A 22,849-nucleotide genomic window follows, 5' to 3' on the forward strand; every position below is an offset into this window, starting at 1 on the left:
TTCTTCTGAAATGCTGCTTGACCCCGATACAAACTCGACAGTAGTTCCAAATAGCCAGAAAACGGCACTTTCAATTTTTCCATCCTACAAGATCTAAATAATTCTTGTCATAAAATGGCAAATGGTCTGAGGTGCCTGACGTCCAGGTTTTCTTTTACACATCAGGCCTTCCCTAGTCTCTGTTCCCAATGCAACTCGTCCCAAATCTTCCTTCTTTCCCTTCCACCTGTCCCCTCAGTCCCAACCCCAGACGTTGCCAAGTCTTTCTAATCTTCCTTTTGTACAGACCTATCTGACCTCTCCCCTCTTCGCCAGGCCGAGCTAAGTCCCAATTCTTCCTCAGCCTCCGCTTCTCCACCCTATAATCCTTTTATCAGCTCCCCTCCTCACACCCAGTCCGGCTTACAGTTTCATTCAGTGACTAGCCCTCCCCCACCCGCCCAGCAATTTCCTCTTAAAAAGGTGGCTGGAGCTAAAGGCATAGTCAAGGTTAATGCTCCTTTTTCTTTATCCCAAATCAGATAGCGTTTAGGCTCTTTTTCATCAAATATAAAAACCCAGCCCAGTTCATGGCTTGTTTGGCAGCAACCCTGAGACGCTTTACAGCCCTAGACCCTAAAAGATCAAAAGGCCGTCTTATTCTCAATATACATTTTATTACCCAATCTGCTCCCAACATTAAATAAAACTCCAAAAATTAAATTCCGGCCCTCAAACCCCACAACAGGACTTAATTAACCTCGCCTTCAAGGTGTACAATAATAGAGTAGAGGCAGCCAAGCAGCAACATATTTCTGAGTTGCAATTCCTCGCCTCCACTGTGAGACAAACCCCAGCCACATCTCCAGCACACAAGAACTTCCAAACACCTAAACCGCAGTGGCCAGGCATTCCTCCAGAACCGCCTCCCCCAGGAGCTTGCTACAAGTGCCAGAAATCTGGCCACCAGGCCAAGGAATGCCCGCAGCCCAGGATTCCTCCTTAGCCGTGTCCCATCTGTGCAGGACCCCACTGGAAATCGGATGGAAATCGGACTGTTCAACTCACCTGGCAGCCACTCCCAGAGCCCCTGGAACTCTGGCCCAAGGCTCTCTGACTGCTTCCCAGATCTTCTCGGCTTAGCGGCTGAAGACTGACGCTGCCCGATCGCCTCGAAAGCCCCATAGACCATCACGGACGCTGAGCTTTAGGTAACTCTCACAGTGGAGGGTAAGTCCGTCCCCTTCTTAATCCATACAGAGGCTACCTACTCCATGTTACCTTCTTTTCAAGGGCCTGTTTCCCTTGCCTCCATAACTGTTGTAGGTATTGACAGCCAGGCTTCTAAACCTCTTAAAACTCCCCAACTCTGGTGCCAACTTAGACAATACTCTTTTAAGCACTCCTTTTAGTTATCCCCACCTGCCCAGTTCCCTTATTAGGCCGAGACACTTTAAATTATCTGCTTCCCTGACTATTCCTGGACTACAGCTGCATCTCATTGCCGCCCTTCTTCCCAATCCAAAGCTTCCTTTGCGTCCTCCTCTTGTATCCCCCCACCTTAACCCACAAGTATAAGATACCTCTACTCCCTCCTTGGTGACCGATCATGCACCCCTTACCATCTCATTAAAACCTAATCACCCTTACCCAGCTCAGTGCCAATATCCCATCCCACAGCATACTTTGAAAGGATTAAAGCCTGTTATCACTCGCCTGCTACAGCATGGCCTTTTAAAGCCTATAAACTCTCCTTACAATTCCCCCATTTTACCTGTCCTAAAACCAGACAAGACTTACAAGTTAGTTCAGGATCTATGTCTTATCAATCAAATTGTGTTGCCTATCCACCCCACGGTGCCAAACCCATATACTCTCCTATCCTCAATACCTACATCCACAACCCATTATTCTGTTCTGGATCTCAAACATGCTTTCTTTACTATTCCTTTGCACCCTTCATCCCAGCCTCTCTTCGCTTTCACTTGGACTGACCCTGACACCCATCAGGCTCAGCAAATTACCTGGGCTGTACTGCCGCAAAGCTTCACAGACAGCCCCCATTACTTCAGTCAAGCCCAAATTTCTTCCTTATCTGTTACCTATCTCAGCATAATTCTCATAAAAACACACGTGCTCTCCCTGCTGATCATGTCCGACTAATCTCCCAAACCTCAAGCCCTTACAAAACAACAACTCCTTTCCTTCCTGGGCATGGTTGGATACTTTCACCTTTGGATACCTGGTTTTGCCATCCTAACAAAACCATTATATAAACTCACAAAAGGAAACCTAGCTGACCCCATAGATCCTAAATCCTTTCCCCACTCCTCTTTCCATTCCTTGAAGACAGCTTTAGAGACTGCCCCCACCCTACTTCTCCCTGACTCATCCCAACCCTTTTCATTACACACAGCTGAAGTGCAGGGCTGTGCAGTCAGAATTCTTACACAAGGACCGGGATCGCGTCCTGTAGCCTTTTTGTCCAAACAACTTGACTTTACTGTTTTAGGCTGGCCATCATGTCTCCGTGCAGCAGCTGCTGCCGCCCTAATACTCTTAGAGGCCCTTAAAATCACAAACTATGCTCAACTCACTCTCTACAGCTCTCATAATTTCCAAAATCTATTTTCTTCCTCACACCTGACGCATATACTTTCTGCTCCCCTGCTCCTTCAGCTGTACTCACTCTTTGTTGAGTCTCCCACAATTACCATTGTTCCTGGCCCGGACTTCAATCCAGCCTCCCACATTATTCCTGATACCACACCTGACCCTCATGACTGCATCTCTCTGATCCACCTGACATTCACCCCATTTCCCCACATTTCCTTCTTCCCTGTTTCTCACCCTGATCACACTTGGTTTATTGATGGCAGTTCCACCAGGCCTAATCGCCACACACCAGCAAAGGCAGGCTATGCTATAGTACAAGCCACTAGCCCACCTCTCAGAACCTCTCATTTCCTTTCCATCATGGAAATCTATCCTCAAGGAAATAACTTCTCAGTGTTCCATCTGCTATTCTACTACTCCTCAAGGATTATTCAAGCCCCCTCCCTTCTCTACACATCAAGCTCAGGGATTTGCCCCTGCCCAGGACTGGCAAATTAGCTTTACTCAACATGCCCCGAGTCAGGAAGCTAAAATACCTCTTGGTCTAGGTAGACACTTTCACTGGATAGGTAGAGGCCTTTCCCACAGGGTCTAAGAAGGCCACCACGGTCATTTCTTCCCTTCTGTCAGACATAATTCCTCGGTTTGGCCTTCCCACCTCTATACAGTCTGATAGCAGACCGGCCTTTATTAGTCAAATCAGCCAAGCATTTTTTCAGGCTCTTGGTATTCAGTGAAACCTTTATATCCCTTACAGTCCTCAGTCTTCAGGAAAGGTAGAACGGACTAATGGTCTTTTAAAAACACACCTCACCAAGCTCAGCCACCAACTTAAAAAGGACTAGACAATACTTTTACCACTTTCCCTTCTCAGAATTCAGGCCTGTCCTCGGAATGCTACAAGGTACAGCCCATTTAAGCTCCTGTATGGACGCTCCTTTTTATTAGGCCCCAGTCTCATCCCAGACACCAGACCAATTTAGACTGTGCCCCAAAAAACTTGTCATCCCTACTATTTTCTGTCTAGTCATACTCCTATTCACTGTTCTCAACTACTCATACATGCCCTGCTCTTGTTTACACTGCCGATTTATACTGTTTCTCCAAGACATCACAGCTGATATCTCCTGGTGCTATCCCCAAACTGCCACTGTTAACTCTTAAAGTAAATAAATAATTTTTGCTGGCAGGACTATGCTGAATCTCCTTAGGCACTCTCTAATTAAATGTCCTAGGTCCTCCTAATTCTAAAACCTTTAATACCTGTTTTTCTCCTTCTCTTATTCCGTTTAGTTTTTCAATTCATACAAAACCGTATCCAGGCCATCACCAATAATTCTAAATGACAAATGTTTCTTCTAACAACCCCACAACATCACCCTTTACCACAAAATCTTCCTTCAGATTTATCTCTCCCACTCTAGGTTCCCACGCTGCCCCTAATCCTGCTCGAAGCAGCCCTGAGAAACATCACCCATCATCTCTCCATACCACCCCCAAAAATTTTCACCGTCCTAACACTTTACCACTATTTCATTTTATTTTTCTTATTAATATAAGACAGGAATGTCAGGCCTCTGAGTCCAAGCTAAGCCATCATATCCCCTGTGACCTGCATGTACACATCCAGATGGCCGGTTCCTGCCTTAACTGATGACATTCCACCACAAAAGAAATGAAAATGGCCTGTTCCTGCCTTAACTGATGACATTATCTTGTGAAATTCCTTCTCCTGGCTCATCCTGGCTCAAAAGCTCCCCTACTGAGCACCTTGTGACCCCCCACTCCTGCCTGCCAGAGAACAACCCCCCTTTTTCCTTTACCTACCCAAATCAAATAAAACGGCCCCACCCCTGTCTCCCTTCGCTGACTCTCTTTTCGGACTCAGCCCGCCTGCACCCAGGTGAAATAAACAGCTTTATTGCTCACACAAAGCCTGTTTGGTGGTCTCTTCACACGGACGCGCATGAAAGATACATGTCCTCCATCAGAGGCCCCTGGAGAGTATGAAGTGAGATGCCGCGTGGATGAAGCATGAGAGGCCCCAGCCAGCCCGGTGACAGGCCACACGGCTGGAGAGTGCATCTTCCCTCCTGGCACTTCCTCAGCACCTCCCACACGTTTCATGCCCCTGAAATTAACCATGGGGTCTGTTTCAAATCTGCCTATCTTCTCTCCTGTGCCAGACTTAGAGCATCCCAGAGCCAGCCAGCAAGTGCCTGCCCAGGGCCGATGGGGGCCTGATTGCCCTGGCCTCCCAGAACCAGCAGCGGGGAAGGGGGTGGCGTCTGCCTGTGGGGCTCCTGGACTTTGCCCGTGTGTCCCCTAAAGCGTATCTCACTCAGTCATCCTTCACCTGAAATCTACAGCCCAGAGAGGTCCTCAGACTTCAGGGAGAACAAATACCTACCCCCAGACTATATGCTAAGTGGGTGTGTATGATTCTGCGTATTTTGGAAGAGAAATTCCTCACCTTCCATCAGCTCCTCAGGAGAATCATCTTTGTCTCCCTTTTCTGCCTTATTACCTTAAAAGCATTTAACTCACTTTTAAATTCTTTTTTTTTTTGAGATGGAGTCTCACTGTTGCCCAGGCTGGAGTGCAATGGCGCATCCTTGACTCACTGCAACCTCCACCTCTTGGGTTCAAGCGATTCTGCTGCCTCAGCCTCTCAAGTAGCTGGGATTACAGGTGCCCGCCACCACACTTTGCTAATTTTTTCTTTTTTTTTTTTTGTATTTTTTAGTAGAAACAGAGTTTCAACACATTGGCCAGGCTGGTCTCGAACTCCTGACCTCAGGTGATCCACCTGCCTCGGCCTCTGAAAGATCTGGGATTACAGGCGTGAGCCACCACACCTGTCATTTTGAAATTCTATTCCCATGTTTGTTGCCTGTCTCTGCCACTAGAAAGTAAGTTCCAGGAGGGCTCATCTCATTTGTGGTTATATCCTCAGATCCTAAAACAGAGCCTGGCACTCAATAGGTCTCAATATCTTTTGATGAATGAATGACGTACTTTGACCCAATGGCTAAGGGCTGCAGGTCTTGCCCTGCAATGCGGTCTGAACAAGTCATGGACCGTCTGTGGGATCTTCCTCCGAGGACAGCGTCTGGGCTGAGGTCAGCTGCAGTGGAGAACAGTGCTCCTAGAATAAGAGTCTAGACAGGGGAGGGGCTCAGAGAGCCCAGACTGGATCTGCCCGAGAAGATCAGAGTTCAAGGGTCTCAGAGGACAGCCCACTTATGCTAGCATCTTGCAGAAAGGGCAGGACAGTGGGCCTCAGCTCTATTTTTTATTGTTGCATAGCATGCTGTCCCAAAACTTGGTGGCTTAAAATGATTTTACCATATCTCATGTTTTTGTGGCAGGAATTCATTCAGGGACTGCTGGGCAGGGTGATTCTTCTGCCCCATGTGGCACTGACTGAGGTCACCTGATGGCACTCGGCTGACAGGCTGGTCTGGAGGACCTGGATAGCCTCCTTCATGAGTTGAGTGGTTTGGCAAGATGGCTGCAAGGCTGGGCTCAGTGGGGCCTGTCTCCTGGAGCACCCATGCCTGGCCTCTCCTGCACAACAGCTCAGGGCTCCTAAGGCTGTCAGAAGACCAAGGCAGACGCTGCAAGGCTGCTTTGACCTGGCCTTGGGAGTCATAGCACCATTTCCATCACACCTTATTGGCTACAGGTAGGTCGCAGAGACAGCCCAGACCCAAGAGAAAGGAGCAGAACTGTATAGCAGCATGAATACCACTGGGATGGAGGTGGGGCATCTTTGGAGACAAGCCACCACTGCCTCTCTCTGGGCTGGGCTCAGGGACACAGCCTGAAGCCAGGGACATTGGGTGGGGCCAGGAGAAGCCCAAAAATCTCACCCCTTTGACTGGCTTTCCCCAGAACAAGGATCAAAGGACCATTAAGTAACCTCAAATGAGTCCCAGCCACTTGAACTTCCAGCCAATTCCATATCCTATTTCAATACTTTGTCCAAGGCAACTTCTCAACAGAGATGTCATGTTCCAAGTATGACCAACTGCTTACGGTATTACCTGCTTGTGCTTTCACCCCGATCTGTGACTGTACTCCCTTTTTTGGGCGTGCAGACCCAGTGAAAAGAATGGTGTCCTCTCCTCACACTGTCTCTCAGGGTCCGGAAGCTGTGGCTTTTCCTTCAACCTTCGAGCTCCTCAGCTATCTGAACATGCCATTGCCTGCAACCAAGCTTGAGAACCAACAAATAGTGGCTGCGTGTTCTGGAAACACACAGAATGATAGTTCGGGTGAAAGCAGTGCCATTTCCCCAGTGCTCCTGGTTGCTCCAACCCCATTCACGAAGAGTCTCAGACAGAACCAAGGGAGGAGGCCGGGGAAAGAAACTGGGACACTCTGGGAAGGCAGCTGCAGGGCAGGCCACAGACCCTGCCCGGTGGCAAAGGGAAGGAGCATGGCCTTCAGGAAGAGAGTCACAAATCACCTCAGAGATGTGAGGAATCCACACCTCAGCACTTCTTGGAGAACTGACAACCCCTGTGAGACACGGGGACCTCATTTCTCCTTCTCAACAGAACTCTCTAGCATGAAGGTTGAAAGCATGGGCTTTGAACAACCTGGATTCGAGTCCCAGCTGGGTGGGCCTGGAAAAGTTACTGAGTCTTTCTGATCTCCTTGGTAAAATGAAGGGAATGTCCCCTGCACTACCATTGGGAAGAATCAATGACAGGGAGCCTGGAGAGTACCTAGCACAGTGCTTGGCATGAAATAGGCATCAGTAACTATAATCTTAAATATTATTATTGGGTCAGTAACCCCAGCAACCACCACCAACACCCCCTTCTTTTGCCACTTCCCTGGGCCCAGTGTAGATGAACTGCTCTAAATCAGCAATAAGGCCAGGCGCGGTGGCTCACGCCTATAATCCCAGCACTTTGGGAGGCCGAGGTCGGTGGATCACTCGAGGTCGGGAGTTCGGGACCAGCCTGACCAACGTTGTGAAACCCCATCTCTACTAAAAAAAAAAAATACAAAAGTCGCCGGGTGTGGTGGTGCATGCCTGTAATCCCAGCTACTTGGGAGGCAGAGGCAGGAGAATCGCTTGAACCTGGGAGGCAGAGGTTGCAGTGAGCTGAGATCGCGCTATTGCACTCCAGCCTGGGTGACAAGAGCAAAACTCCATCTCAAAAATAAATGAATGAATGAATGAATATAAATCAGCCATGACCAACAGACATATCATGGGAGCCACATGTATAAACTAAAATTTTCTAGCAGCCACATTACAAAAGGCAAAGGGAAACAGGAGAAAGTAATTTTGATAGTATATTTTATTTAGCCCAATATATAACAAATATTATTTCAACATGTAATCAATAGAAAAATGATGTGATATTTTACATTCTTTTTAAAAAATATTAAGTCTTTGAAACCAGTGTGTTCTTATACTTACAGCCCATCTGAATTTGGCCCAACCACACTTCAGTGCTCTGAAGCCATAGGTGGCCAGGGGCATCCACACTGGACAGCACAGGGCTAGACGCACTGGGTGGGCCCTTCTCTGTTTCAAGCTCAGTGGTCTGGATGTGGGCAGAAAGAGGAGTCTGGATCTGGGTTAAAGCTACAAGAACTCCCTCCCCAGGGTTAACACCAATATTATCTGTAGTACTCCCCTGCCGGTATTGAAGAGAACAGAAAGAAAGGCAAAGGAAAGAAAATAAACAATTTATTTTTCTTTTATTATTATTTTTAGAGACAGAGTTTGGCTCTATTGCCCAGGCTGGAGTGCAGTGGCACAGTCATGGCTCATTGCAGCCTTGACCCCTGAGCTCAAGCAATCCTCCTGCCTCAGCCTCCTGAGTAGCTGGGACTTACAGGCGTGTGCCACCATGCCTGGCTAATTTTTATTTTTTATTTTTGTAGCGATGGAGGTTCACTGTGTTGCCCAGACTGGTCTCAAACTCCTGGGTTCAATCAATCCTCCCACCTCAGCCTCCTAAAGTGCTGGGATTATAGGCTTGAGCCACCGTGCCTGGCCCTTATTTTTCTTTATATCCACAGCAGATTAGTAATAATATACCATTGTACACAACCTTGCCTCTCCTAATAGAAAGCACATTCTTTATTTATACAAATTAAGAAACCCAAAATCCCAAGGCTCTGACTGGGGTCCAGCAAGGATTAAGGTCATCAGGCACCAAACAGGACCCAAGGGTAAAGGGAGAATGTGGGGTTACCTGGAGACTCCCTGAGCAGAAAATGAGAGCTTGGGGCTACAGTGAGGGGGCCACTCCACTGTTCAGGTCTTTGGGCTCACCTTCATTCAGCGCTGAACATGTGAACTTGGGCATAGAAGATGGTGGTTAAAGCTTGAATAAAAAGGCCCAAGAACCAATAGAAACTGAAGGAAACTGATAGCATACTGACAAAACACCTTATCCTCTGCCTCTTGCTGGTGTCAATGTAAGAAAAGATCTGAGATTTTAAGAACAATGGGCAGGGGGCAACACAGTGAGACCCCATCTCTACAACGAATGAAAAATTAGCTGGGTGTAGTGGCACGTGCCTGTAGTCCCAGCTACTTGAGAGGCTGGGGTGGGAGGACTACTTGAGCCTGGGAGGTTGAGGCTGCAGTGAGCTGTGACTGCACCACTGCACTCAAGCCTGGGTAACACAGTGAACCCCTATCTCAAGCAAATGAAACAAAACAAACAAACAAAAAACAAACAAACAGGACTCTGAAAGGTGATTCAAACAACCAAACAAAAACAAATACAGGCTTGCTAGAGAACCATTTGAAAAAGGATCTAAAACTTCTCAGCCAAAGCTTTTGGGGCCAGTTCTGCTGGAAAGAGGACTGGGTTTAAACTGCATGGCTCTTTGCAGTCATCAGAACCTCCATTTGCTTAAACGGCACTTGGAAAGACAGGTATAAAATGACACTTAGACAGATGCCACTTTCTGCAAGTGGAAAAGAACTGGTCTCCGTTGTATAGAGTTTTACGGGAGCAAGAGAATAAGGACAATTCTAAACCCAGATTTTCTATTTGACCCTCAGTCTCTAGAAAGTTTGACATCCTAGATGAAGAACAAAAGTAAGTTGAACATGGACACAGGGAGGGGAACAACATATACCGGGGCCTGTCGGGGGGTGGGGAGGGAGGGAGAATATTAGGAAAAATAGCTAATGCATGCTGGACTCAATACCTAGGTGATGGGTTGCTAGGTGCAGCAAACCACGATGGCACACATTTACCTATGTAACGAATCTGCACATGTACCCCAGAACTAAAAATTAAAAATTTTTAAATTAAAAAAAAAGAGAGAGACCCTTCAAAGTGAGAGGGTATGTCAGGCAGCTACTATTATTTTTCCTCCAAATTAATAAGTGTAAGGTACCTGTTTAATCAGCTGGAGGTTAGAAAAAAATATATAAATATTTTTCATGGAAATAAACAACAAGACAAAACAACAACAACAGAAGTGAGTTGAAAGCCGTATGTGTTAAGGTCACTCTTAGCATTTTCACCTTACATGAAAAGCAGAGACCAGGAAAAGACGAGAACATGAACTTAAGGTACTCAAGTTCCAAATACATGAATCCATTGCTATTTGTTTCTTTTTCTCTTTCTTTTCTCAGCAAGTGGGGAACACATGCAAAAGCAACAACAGCCACCGACTGAGCTGACTGTATTCTCCACGGGGCTGAGTATGGACAAGGCATATTTCCCGGACGTCAGGGGCAGGGGGTCTCCATCAATGACATGGGTATTCAACACTGCAGGGCCTGGCTCCCTGCTTGCGGAGGACTCATGGGTCACCTTGAATGGCCCAAACTCTCTGATACCTGGCAGAGTGGTAAGGTATTTGAAACATCTATTAGGAACAGAAATATTTACAGTTAGTCATTATTTTCTTAAACCTTCTTGGTGGGTTCAGAAACAAGTGACCATTTTGTGTAAATTCATTTATTTTGGAACAATGAGAACACATGGACATAGGGAGGGGAACATCACACACCGGGGCCTGTCGGGGGGTGGAGGGCCAGGGGAGGGATAACATTAGGGGAAATACCTAATGTAGGTGACAGGTTGATGGGTGCAGCAAACCACCACGGCATGTGTATACCTATGTAACAAACCTGCACATTCTGCACATGTACCCCAGAACTTAAAGTATAATAATAAAAAAAAGAAAAAAGAAGTTCATTTATTTTGACTCCTACAAAGGCAAGGAATAGGGTTTTTGTTGTTATTGTTGTTGAGTTGTTTTTGAGACAGTCCCACTCTGTTGCCCAGGCTGGAGTGCAGTGGCGTAATTTTGGCTCACTGCAACCTCCGCCTCCCAGGTTCAAGCAATTCTCCTACCTCAGCCTCCTAAGTAGCTGGGACTACAGGCACACACCACCACATCAGGCTAATTTTTTTGTATTTTTAGTAGAGACAGGGTTTCACCATGTTGGCCAGGTTGGTCTTGAACTCCCCACCTCAGGTGATCTGCTTACCTCGGCCTCCCAAAGTGCTGGGATTATAGGTGTGAGCCACTGCGCCTGACCAGGAATAGGGTTTTAATACAATTTTTCATCTGGCCTGAAAAATATACTTCAGTGTTCAATGATTTGAAATCTCTGAGATATCAGGGAATGAAAGGGATTAAAAGCTTTAAGAAATATAAATATAAATGTATAGTGTGTGTGTATACATATACTTTTTTTTTTTTTGGCCCAGGGAAGACATCTGTCAGTGCTCATAACCCTGTTTCCTCTGGTGATAAGTTAGTACCAGTTTAACCTAATGGTGGGCAAAAAAACGACATGCAGAATTCAACGTAACACACATCCTGACAAGTTTATAACGACCACGAGAAGTTTAGAGGCAGGAAATAAATAGTAATATCAACCACGAAAAGGCTGTCACTCACTCCAGAGTTTAAAATGCTCGTACACAGGTGGGGGTGGGCCTTAGGCAAGCCAGCACGACAGCAAAGAAAGGACGGACCCAGAGGAGACTCCAAGGATGTAAAAACACGAATGAAACAAAACAGACAACCAAGCCTCACCACAAAAATGATAACCATGTGAGGTAATGCATTTGTTAGCTAGATTTAACCATTCCCAAAGCATTGTGTTGTGCATGATAAATGCGCACCGTTACGTCTGTCAATTTAAAAATAACAATGAGAAAGGCCGGGTGCAGTGGCTCATGCCTGTAATCTCAATACTTTGAGGCCAAGGTGGGAGGATTGCTTGAGCCCAGGAGTTTGAGACCAGCCTGGGCAACACAGTGAGATCCCCATCTCTAAAACAATAAAAATAGAAAAAATGAGACGGGTGTGGTGGTGCACACCAGCTACTCTGGATGCTGAGGCAGGAGGATGGCCTGAGCCTAGGAGGTCAAGGCTGTAATGAGCTGTGATCGCGCCACTGCACTTCAGCCTAGGCGATAGAGTGAGGCCTTGTCTCTAAAAAATAATAATAAATAAAAATTTTAAAATTTTAAAAATGAAAAATAAAAAATGACAACCAAACCCCTTAGGCCACTACCTCGCACTGAAAGCAGTGTTTGGGAGAAAGCATGTGGCATCCAGAAGTGTGAAGCTCAGTCGAGGGGAGTGGAGCCAGCCCGTGAAATCCTGTACTTCCTGTTTCTGCAGAACCAGCTACAGCACGGTTGACAGAGGTTCTCCAAATGGGAAGATGTAACAGACCGCTCCTCTGCAGCGACCTGCAGACCCCCAGAAAGGGTGCTCCTTGAAGCACCAGGGCCTCGGCCTCATCAGCCACCACCACATTCACTTGTGTGAGGGTGATGGCACTGCCCACCTGGCATCACTGTCCTTGCGTTCCTCTTTCTGACACATTCAACAGGGAGCTATGAGACTAGGGGCGATGTTCTCCCACAGCAGCCTGTGAGTCTCCTTCTCTTGACTGTCTTGTTCAGGAGCTCTTCCGCTCTGAGAAAACCAGCAAGGCCTCTCCAAGTGCACCGAGCAGGAGGCTGCAAACAACAGCAGAAGGTCAGCTCTCCACTCCCCTGGGACCCCTGAGCTGCCTGGCGCCCACATACACAGGGCAAGGGGTGCTTCCCCTCATTCTGCAACTGTGACTCATCACCAGCTCGAACTGCCATGCTTCCAGATCAAGCGCAGGATCGCTCCTATCCCTCGGGGCAGACCTCGGGTACACATGGGAGGTGAGAAGGCTGGCAGGCGGGCTCGATACCTTCCCTTGGGGAAGGAGGTGAAGTGTCCCACACATCCTGACCAGGTGAGGGTGATGCACTGGGTTAGTGCCCTCTGGCAGAAACACAGACTTCTGGCAGGAGCGATCCCATAGAGGTCTCTGGTGCTGTTGGCAAATTGGGCTGATGGACAGGAAATCACACAGGTATCCATACTCTTAAAATTAAGGTGACAATCTCAGTTTTCATTTCATTTAAACTACAGAACATTTAAAGGTGAAAATACAAGTGGGGAATCATAATTTTCCCACCAGCACAGAAAGAAACATGGCCAGTGATCTGAAAATGAAAAAGCAGTGGGAGAACTGGAGAGAGTGAGGGAAGAAGAGCTGAATATTTTAACATGCCTCAAATGTAATACAGCCAAAGTCCTCTCCACTTTCTATTTTGAACCTCACCGTAGACAGTCTGGTGACTATCTGAATCCCGTTAGTTTTCTGGGGCCTGTGCTGGGCCATCACCAAGGGACTATGGCGGTAGGTCTGTGATGGGGAGAGCCCCTTTTTCAGAGGTGCCAACAGCCCTTTTGGTCAGACCCTTTCCTTCCCTTCCTCTCTCATCTGCCTATCCAACACCCCAGTCCTTCATACGCTCACTTGCAACACACACCCAGGCCATGGCGTCTTTGTATCTTGAATGTTTGGGGTGCTGAGTGTATGACACACACATAGGCTGTTCACGCTATATACCCTGTGAAAAATGTTCCTTTGGTGGGTGACCCTGACATACAGGTAACTCACACCATTTTCCACTTTAGCATAGGAATGAATTGACTATGAGTGAGAATATAAAAACAATATGTTTTAGAATCAGGCCAATTCAAGCTCTGGCACAGGCATTTGTTAGTCAGGTGATCTTGCGTACGTTTTCAGCCTTAGTCTCTCCATCTGTACCACAGGAGATGATCGCATCTAACAGCCTCTATGAGGCTTAGAAATAATATATCAGCAGCAACCCACCCCTGTGTTTAGCCTATGATGGACAATCACTAAAACAGGATTATTATTATTTTCCAGCCGACTGCCCTCTGAGAGTAGCAATCCCCTCCTCAGTGGTCCTCCCGGTGGGCCACCCAACTTCTGCCTGAAGATGTCTAGTGAGGGGCACGTCCTGTTGAGCAAGGCAAGCCTGCCCCATGGATGAGTGGCTCTGGTCACTGGATTCACATGGGTCTCCATGGGCATCTCACTTGTGGAAGCCACTGGGGTTGGCGGGGACTGACTGAGACATGTTCCTTCCCCCCGCTGACCCAGGCAGCCCTTCATCACACTAACTCTACAGCAGTAATTTCTTACAACCTCGCCCGCGAGGCCAAAGCTGCTCTCCAGAGCAAGAGAGAACAAATGTACTCCTTCCTCAGCTTAGAGACCGGGAGAATCCCCCAAACACTGTGATCTCCTCTCTCTGGTGATTAAAGGCCTCTGGGGGAAGGCATCAGGAGACACTGGTCAGTCAGGTTGGGGAGCTTACAGGATGTCCCCCACTTGGTTCACAATGGGGATGGAGGAGAGGGAGCCGAGGGAGATCGATGCCTAGTACCTTACTCCAAGTTGGGATGTACTTTCCTCTTTCCTACAGAAATAAAACTATAACAGTGAAACTAAGTTGATCGATCCTATTTAACTACAAGAATGTAGCTGGAACGAATGTCCATGTTATAAACCAAATTACTATCTGTGGACCTCCCCAGATCTGTAATCATCATTGTCAGCACTGTCTCTGTGAGAAATTGTGACCCAAGTTCCCAACGACCCTATTTGGGAATGAGGCCCCTTTGTGAAGCTGGGAGGCTGCTTGTCCATTGTCCAGCTCAGGACCCCAGATGCTGAGGGGTTCCATCACCTATCCTCTTTGGAAAAGACATGACTGTGAAGGGGAGGCGTTCTTTTTGCACACAGGCTCACCTCCAAAGACCTGGCTTTTCCTTTTAAGTGATTGCCGTTCCCCTTGTAGCCCTTCAAGAGCATGTATGCCACCCTGCCAAGTTCCCGGGCAATGCAGAGTCACCGCGACCGGATGCAAGGGCTGCACGGAGCTTTGGGTTTGGGAGAGTTTTATTTCTGCAAATGTAACCAGGGGCTCGGACATTTTATACACTTTCCACTAATCCTCCTTAATCACCAGGGAGAAAGCCAGGGTAGCAGCTGGCCCCTTGCCATTTTTACTCCTATAGCCTTAGAACAATGCTGGAGTATAATAACATTGCATTCTGTCCCTTTGCCTGAACTACTTTATGAAACACCAAAGCAGCTTAGTAAATACTATAAATGAAAACAAACCTTGGTTCAGTTTACTGTTAGGAGAGCCAGGGAGGTGAGCTTTGATGTTGTTTTCTAAACAGCAGGAAAGGCTGACATGGGTCCAGGAATCTTAATAGCATTACAACTATTTAAGTCAGAGCTTGACTGAACTGTTTGCAAATCTTGTAATCCCCATCATTCCTGAACTGAACAAACTTCATGTAACCAAGGCATAAACTCAGATTGCAGGGCACACATGGCCAGAAATATCCATCACTAGCTTCTCTTCCAGAGGTTTATTTTCAGCACTTCTCCAGCCCTTCCCTTTCTCCTATGAGGGACCGAAGACTCCATCTAAATTTTACATTTATTATTGTGGCTATTCAATTAATTCCTGTTGAGCCAGTAGACAGAGGATGGAGGCTGCATCCTTTACCTGGCTGCAGGCCCTGCGCCTAATGCAACACTCAATAAATACCAATTGAATGAATAGTTAAAACTGTTAATATTTCATCCCCTTTCTCCCATCTATATAGATGGGAGAAGCCCCAAACTATTTGGTCTAAAAATAGTTTGGTCCTAAACTGTTTTTTCCTTTTTCTCTCTTCCTCACCACAATGTGTCTGCCCCATGCTCCATTCCTTGGGGCCCTGCCGAGTGAGTTCATAATCTATTAAATTATGATAAAATTTGAGAGGTAATAAGAAACCTTATTGAGAAGGCCCTTCTTACATAGAATTTTAAAGAGGAAGTTTCAAATTTTTAATTCAAATGGAGAACTCATAAATTTCAGACACTGGGATCCTGAAGGCATTTTGGAGTGTGATGGGGGATGTTTTCTTTGCCCCTAAATTCATTCTTTCTATACATAGGTTTGGGCAGCCTCCGTGAAGTTCCTTAAAATTAAAGGGATAAGAAATCTTTACTCAAAGATTATATACGATCATTTTCTAAAGACCCTCAGTGTTGGTGAGGTTTGTGCTAGGCTCAAGTTCAAGTGATCCTCATGGCTGATAAACAGCGATCAATGGCAAGTTCAGTGAATGATGTGCAAAGGGAAAAATGTGATCATGGAATCCTTAGAACAAAGAAGTTGCATTTTTGTTATTCTTTTCTTTCCTTGTACTTAAACTATTCCAAAGAGAAGGGTGACTCTCCCCGTCTATAAAATGGGAGAGGAGAGGAGGCACCATAATTAATTCCACTAGACAAGGATACTGCTCTCAGGTCAGTATCTTTCTCTTTTGTATGCTTCAAATCTCCTTTGCTGAATTTTGAAATAGAGGGAATTAATATTACTATAAAACTGTTAATTAAAAATGAACAATTAAATAGAAATCTGGCTATTTAAATTACTGGGCTTGAAATAGATTGTTTTTATAATAATTGGCTGGATGAGAGAAGTTGTTTTTAATTAAAGACTTTAAAAACATTGGGTACTTTGGTTTATAATTGTTCTTGGATACAATATTTTGAAGGCTGGCCACTCAGTGTTGATTCAGCAAGTATTCAACACTAGGCCTACCTACAGATGCAAAGGTGAATGAAAGACACCCTTTCTCCTAGAGCTGCTCACAGCCTGGTGGGAGAGATGGCGCCAGCCACCTGTCACTCAGTGCAGCAAGTGCCTACGGAGCCAGACACAGACACAGAGGGGATGGGAGGAGCAGCTGAGGACCTGACACTTGAGCTGATCCAAAGCTCTCATTTGATGAGCAAGTTCCTTAGGATCTTGCTGAAATTTCAAATGGCATTTTCTCCACTAGCCCCCATGAACTTTAGACCAGTGATTCTCAACTGGGGTGGGACTTTTGGCAATGTCGGGGACGTTTTTTGTTGTTACAACTGAGGGGGTGCTACTGGCATCTAGCGAGTGGGGTTCAGGTTTGCTGCTAGACATCCTACAAGGCACAGAGCAACCCCTCAAAACAAGGAATTATCAGTCCCAAATATTAATAGTGCTTTGGGTGAGAAGCCCTACTTCAGATGGCCTACTTTGTGTAGCTAAGCTGTTGTCCATCCAAGGAGGAGGATAATGACATATATATTTGAACACTTATCCCCTACATGGTGATCTCCCTGGAGTCAGGAAATGTGCCTTGCTTCCTTCTGTAGCCTCAGAGCCCAGCCCAGCCCTTTGGTGGAATGCATGAATATACAAATATATGTATGCAAGGCTACCGGCTGGAGCAGGGTCCTCCAGTCTCAGCCAGCCAGGGTGGTGGAGGCCATGGTGGATTGGAGAGAACACGCCAATGTGAGGAGGCAGCCTCTATTCATTCCAGCAACTGCTGCTGTGTGCAAATGCAGGCCCAACATTAACAGCTGCTCCACATTTTCAAAAGAATCTGGAAATCCGGATTTGTATGAGGAAATCACCCGATTTCAAAATGATGATGACTAACTTAAAATTTGAAAAGCAAATGACAAGAAATAGTAACTATACCAGCACACACAATAGGTCCAAACAAAATAGGCCTGCAGCCTCTGCCCTTTGTGACTTCTGATCAGTTTAAAGTCCCATGCCACAGGGATCAGCCGCCGCCCCTGCCTGGGCTCGAGAGCTGGTCACCCAGCCACGCTTGAACACGCCTAGTATATGGACAAGGCAGACCAGCTCTGTGCAAGACACAGAGCTGAAGCACAGTCTACTCTTCTGGTGGTTCACTTTGTGGTTGGAAAATTCCTTCAGGCTGAAAACACACCATCTTTAACCTCAGGAGTCCTCAAAAATCAGGAAATTCCAAAGTCAAGGTTCCTTTTGCAATAATCACACATTCTGTTTCCTTGATTTGGGAACACACAGCCTTTCTTTCCGTTTTTCTCAGGGCATACCATAAAGTTCACAGGATGTGAAACAGCCCAGAGACAGCCTCTTACAGACGCCTGCTTCCTTACTATTCCGACTCAGCATTTCCTCACACTGGAGAGCTGTCTTACTCTTAGCTCTCACGTTCAGTTCAATACCTGGGTTTCTTTGGCTCATTTTGAAATTCTGTACAAAATGTGGTCAATGCAGGCTTACTTGTAAGAGAGAAAGATATTGTCAAGAATTTAGGGGCTGGGCGCAGTGGCTCATGCCTGTAATCCCAGCACTTTGGGAGGCTGAGGCGGGCGGATCACTTGAGGCTAGGAGTTACAGACCAGCCTGGCCAACATGGCAAAACCTGGTCTCTCCTAAAAATACAAAAATTAGTCGGGCATGGTGGCATGGGCCTGTAATCCCAGCCATTTGGGAAGTTGAGGCATGAGAATTGCTTGAACTCAGGGAGATGGAGGCTGCAGTGAGCTGAGATTGCACCACTGCACTTCAGTCTGGGCGACAGAGCAAAACTCTATCTCCAGAAAAAAAAAAAAAAAAAAGAATTTAGGCTAGTCTGGGAGTGGTGGCTCCCTCCTGTAATCTCAGCACTTTGGGAGGCTGAGGCTGGAGGATTGCTTGAGGCCAGGAGTTTGAGATCAGCCTGGGCAACATAGAGAGGCCCTGTGTTTAAAAAATAAAAAAAATACCATCCTGGCTAACACAGTGAAACCCCGTCTCTACTAAAAAAATAAATTACAAAAAATTAGCCAGGCGCGGTGGCGGGCACCTGTGGTCCCAGCTACTTGGGAGGCTGAGGCAGGAGAATGGCGTGAACCCAGGAGGCAGAGCTTGCAGTGAGCCGAGATCACGCCACTGCACTCCAGCCTGGGTGACAGCGTGAGACTCCGTCTCAAAAAAAAAAAAAAAAAAAAAATTAAAGAATTTAGACAAACACTATGAAAGTTAAGGAAAGTTAAGAAATTTGGGGAAAAGTCTCAAGAATTTATATATATATTTATATAACATATAATTATATATAATTATATATAATTCATATAATAAAATGTAATTAATATAATAAAATATATATAATTCTTGTTATATAATAACATATATCATATATAAAACAAGAATTATATATAAATGACATATATCTATCAATTATATATAACATATATATAAAATACATATATTCTCTTTATATATAGAAAGAGAGAGAGGGAGAGAGAGACGCATGTACACATATACATATCTCAGGATATAAAGGTTTCTTCTCTGCGCAGCTGGATTTGGGGATGTCAACCTGCCTACCATTTGTGTCACCCCTCCCCAGAAGGACAGGTGCAGAGGAAGAGTGGGGAGAAAGATTAGCTCCCTGCTTCAGAGCCCCATTTCTGGTTACAAATCACTGAGTCTCCTCTGGCTGCCCTGTCTTCCTAGGTGAGAGGGGCCCAGTCCTCTTCCATCCCCCAACTCTCAGCCCAGCTAAGCCGCTTCCTCTGCATAAGGCCCAGTTCACACCAGCTCCAGGGGCACCTTCCAAACACTCCTGGCCTCTCTCCCTCCTTCAGTCTTCTTATTCACTGGGCATTAACACAGTTACTATCTGATCCATCCAATGAATTAGCTTTCTGATTTGCCCTTCCTTTGATAACCCCTTAAGTGTTGGATATCTTATATTTCTTAACGGTTTCCACATACTGTGCATACAGTAGTCACTCAATAAAGAGGTTTAACTGATTGATATTATGGAATTATAGCTATGGTATAAAAAACCTATGACAATGAGATTTTCCTCCCTAAAAATGTCTACTGGACATTCTTAGTTTGCAGGTCAGTCCCTGAACAGGAATTAGGACTGTCTTGTGCTGGGTGACGCTCTGTTTGTTTCATCTGCCGTCAAATCATCTACATACTCTTTATGGAGGATCACAGTGGTGGGACGAGGAACATTTAAGCCATTTTCCCTTACAGCTCCCTCATGAGCTTCCACCTGTATATTATCTACACTGCTGTACATCCTTGGTGTTTTTCAATTCAGTTCTAGCAGGTTACAGGGCTTTGTACACACAGACCTGGGTTTGAAACCTGGTCCAACTGCCTAGTAGCTATAAAATCTTGGGAAAATAAGTATCTCTGGACCTCAGCTTCTTCATCTTTAAAATATGGATGACTTGGAAGAGTGTTGTAAAAATAAATGAGATAATATTAATGTAAGAAATGTCTGAGGCACAGTAGTTGCCCAATAAATGGTTAGTTATTATTATTAAAAAGAAGAAGAAGACATAGCAGGAGGAGGAAGAGGAAGGTGTAGGAACATTTCCTAATTTTTCCTTCCATTTGTCCTCTTGGGGCAGGAAATGCCCCCACTGGCGCTCCTGAGAAAGGTTGGAAATCCCATTTTCTGAGTGCAGTGAGCAAAACCATTCATTTCTGTCCATCTAGGATGATTTAGATATGGACCTGCCCTCAGGCAGGGCAATGAGCATCTATAGGCACCGCAGAGGCAGTGATTTTTGACTTTTATCCAAGAATGGTTCCTGGCACATCTGAGGCACTTGGTGAATGTCTGTTTATTGAAGGAACCCCTTCCAGCCCAAGGCCACACAAGATGCACGGTCACCTCTTAGACTCCCCATCACGGTATTCCACAGGACCACTGGTCCTGCCCCTCACATTTATCCCATATGAATCTCCTACCGATGTTCAAAAATAACACTGTTGTTTCTGTGGCTATGTCAGCATCCAAGGCCACCTGGGAGATGGGAGGCTGTCCTGGGCACACCTGGGTACCAGTGCTGACTCCCACCAGCCAGCATGGTGGTCCTTGACTTAAGCAAGTGACAACTCAGCAGGTCCAACTTGCAAACAAATGCAAAAAAAAAGAAGGAAGGGGAAAGATCAGCTATTAGGACTACTGTGATTGCAGGCATGGAAAAAAAATACTTACTTTCTTCTCATTATTTTTTTTTTTGAGATGGAGCTTTGCTCTTGTTTCCCAGGCTGGAGTGCAATGGCGTGATCTCGGCTCACCGCAACCTCCGGCTCCCAGGTTCAAGCGATTCTCCTGCCTCAGCCTCCCAAGTAGCTGGGATTACAGGCATGCGCCACCATGCCTGGCTAATTTTGTATTTTTAGTAGAGACAGGGTTTCTCCATGGTGGTCAGGCTGGTCTCGAACTCCCAACCTCAGGTGATCCACCTGCCTCGGCCTCCCAAAGTGCTAGGATTACAGGCGTGAGCTACTGCGCCCAGCTAAAATACTTATTTTCTAGAGTCAGGCATTATTTGAACAAAGCTAAGCAATACTATGCTTTTTCTTTCCTGATAATACTGGTAAAGAAATGTAAAAACCTATTCCAAAATTTGCCTGCACTTCAATTTTATAGTGCTATTCCGTGGGGGGGAAAAATCTGCCAAGTAATATATAGGAACTAGAATGGAAACAAGCATGATCTTAAAGTGGTCCTAGGCTTCTTTTCCTTTTTAAAACAAAGGACAGAGGACCAGTGAGCAGCAACAACAAATGTGAATTTTTCTACATAATGTGCAGCATCCAGGATTGAGGCCAGGCTGCCCCTGGTGACAGGGAAGGAAACAAAACTTTGTCACCAGCCCAAGGAATAGACTATTTATGTGTGATGTGTGTGAGGGCTGCTTGGTGTGGTTTCATTTCAGAAACACTGTTGTGGCTAGGCCCCCAGATCTAACACCTCCTACAGTGAACAGAGTCCACCTCCGTTGGGTTACAAATGCCTGGCCAAATGCAGCACTGTTCTCACCCTTCAATCGAACCGTAGTGACGTCTGGCAAGAGGAGTTTGAGGGAGTGAAGCGTGAGCGACTTTCGCTTTTTACTTGATATATTTCTGTATTGTTTTAAATGTCTTATAAATAGCATGCATTACTCTATTGCTTAAAAATACATACACATATATTCCCCAAATTAAAGCATGCCTATTCATCAGCAATGAGCTGTTTTAACCGTTTAAACTCTCCATTACTTCCTCCCTCACCTTCGCCTTCCCTGCAGACCACAATCCAAACCCTTGGTAACGGTCACCTATTGGTTTGAATACTAGTAATCAGAATAGATAAAATTCTTAACTCTCCAATAGGCAGGTCTTATGTAGAGAGTTCAGGGGTGAAACCCACCCGATCGCTTCATTCTTGTCCTCATGTGGTCATAACTAACTGGCCCTTGAACGAGAGGCACATGGTCCTAATAAGTTCAGAAGGCCTGTTTCCTTTCTCAGATGGAGAGCTCTGAGGCCTGAGCGGAGGGTGAGCCCGGGGCGCTGGTCACAGCTGGGTCCTCTCTGACAGTAGTACTTTCTCTGTGCATCCCTGTGTTACTCATGGCCCAAACCTCCCTTGTGAGTCACCGGCTCTGAGGGCTACGGGGCAGTGTGGCCTTTTCCAGGAGGTGCGTCCTGAAGCTACCATCACAACGGCCATACCTACCTCCTGGGACTCTGAGTCCCCAGTGTGTCTCCCCACAGCCATGCCCCTGCCTCAGCCATCCTTCTGAAGAACCCACCTGTCCCCACCTGCCCTGCTCGGCCATCCTTCTGAAGAGCCTGCCTGTCCCGGTCTGCCCTGCTGAACACCACCCCACACCCAACTGTCTCCTGCATACCCCCAGGGTCCTGTGCACTGCTTCTGGGAGGGAGGCAGACCCTAATGGGCAGAAAGGAATGAATCTGGTCACAACAGTCAGAACCGTCAGGGAGGAAATTAGTAAGGCGACAGGAAAAAGCTAGCAGGGCTTGCACAGGATGTGGCCAGGGAAGCCTCTCTGAGGTCACCTCGATTTGAAGTCCTGGGGGATGAGCAGTAGTGGCCAACTGAAAGCAGGGAGGAAGGCATCCGGGCCGAAGTCACAGGCCCAGAAGCCCTGAGGAGACACATGTGCGCCGTGGCCAAGACACAGAAAGGCTCTCTCCTCCCCGGATCTGCAGGCTGATTTGGCGAACGACCTATT

The 22,849-nt window shown here is 46.3% G+C and overlaps 1 protein-coding gene across 13 annotated transcripts in view; it reads right to left on the reverse strand.

Annotated features, from left to right (window-relative positions):
* TMEM241 (transmembrane protein 241) overlaps nucleotides 1-22,849 on the reverse strand; it is a 204,390-nt gene that overhangs the window by 44,549 nt on the left and 136,992 nt on the right. For 4 of the 13 annotated variants that reach the window (XM_054461028.2, XM_054461033.2, XM_054461030.2 and 1 more), the window contains one exon: nucleotides 10,538-12,581. The exons of 4 other annotated variants lie outside the window; for them this stretch is intronic. In XM_054461028.2, coding sequence (XP_054317003.2) covers nucleotides 12,521-12,581 — 61 coding nt within the window. In that variant the 3' untranslated portion in view covers nucleotides 10,538-12,520. 5 more of the 13 variants (XR_008495461.2, XR_008495460.2, XM_063653491.1 and 2 more) reach the window with 3 other exon arrangements.

The sequence above is a fragment of the Pongo pygmaeus genome, chromosome 17 (assembly GCF_028885625.2).
Source record: "Pongo pygmaeus isolate AG05252 chromosome 17, NHGRI_mPonPyg2-v2.0_pri, whole genome shotgun sequence".
Lineage (NCBI taxonomy): Eukaryota > Metazoa > Chordata > Mammalia > Primates > Hominidae > Pongo > Pongo pygmaeus.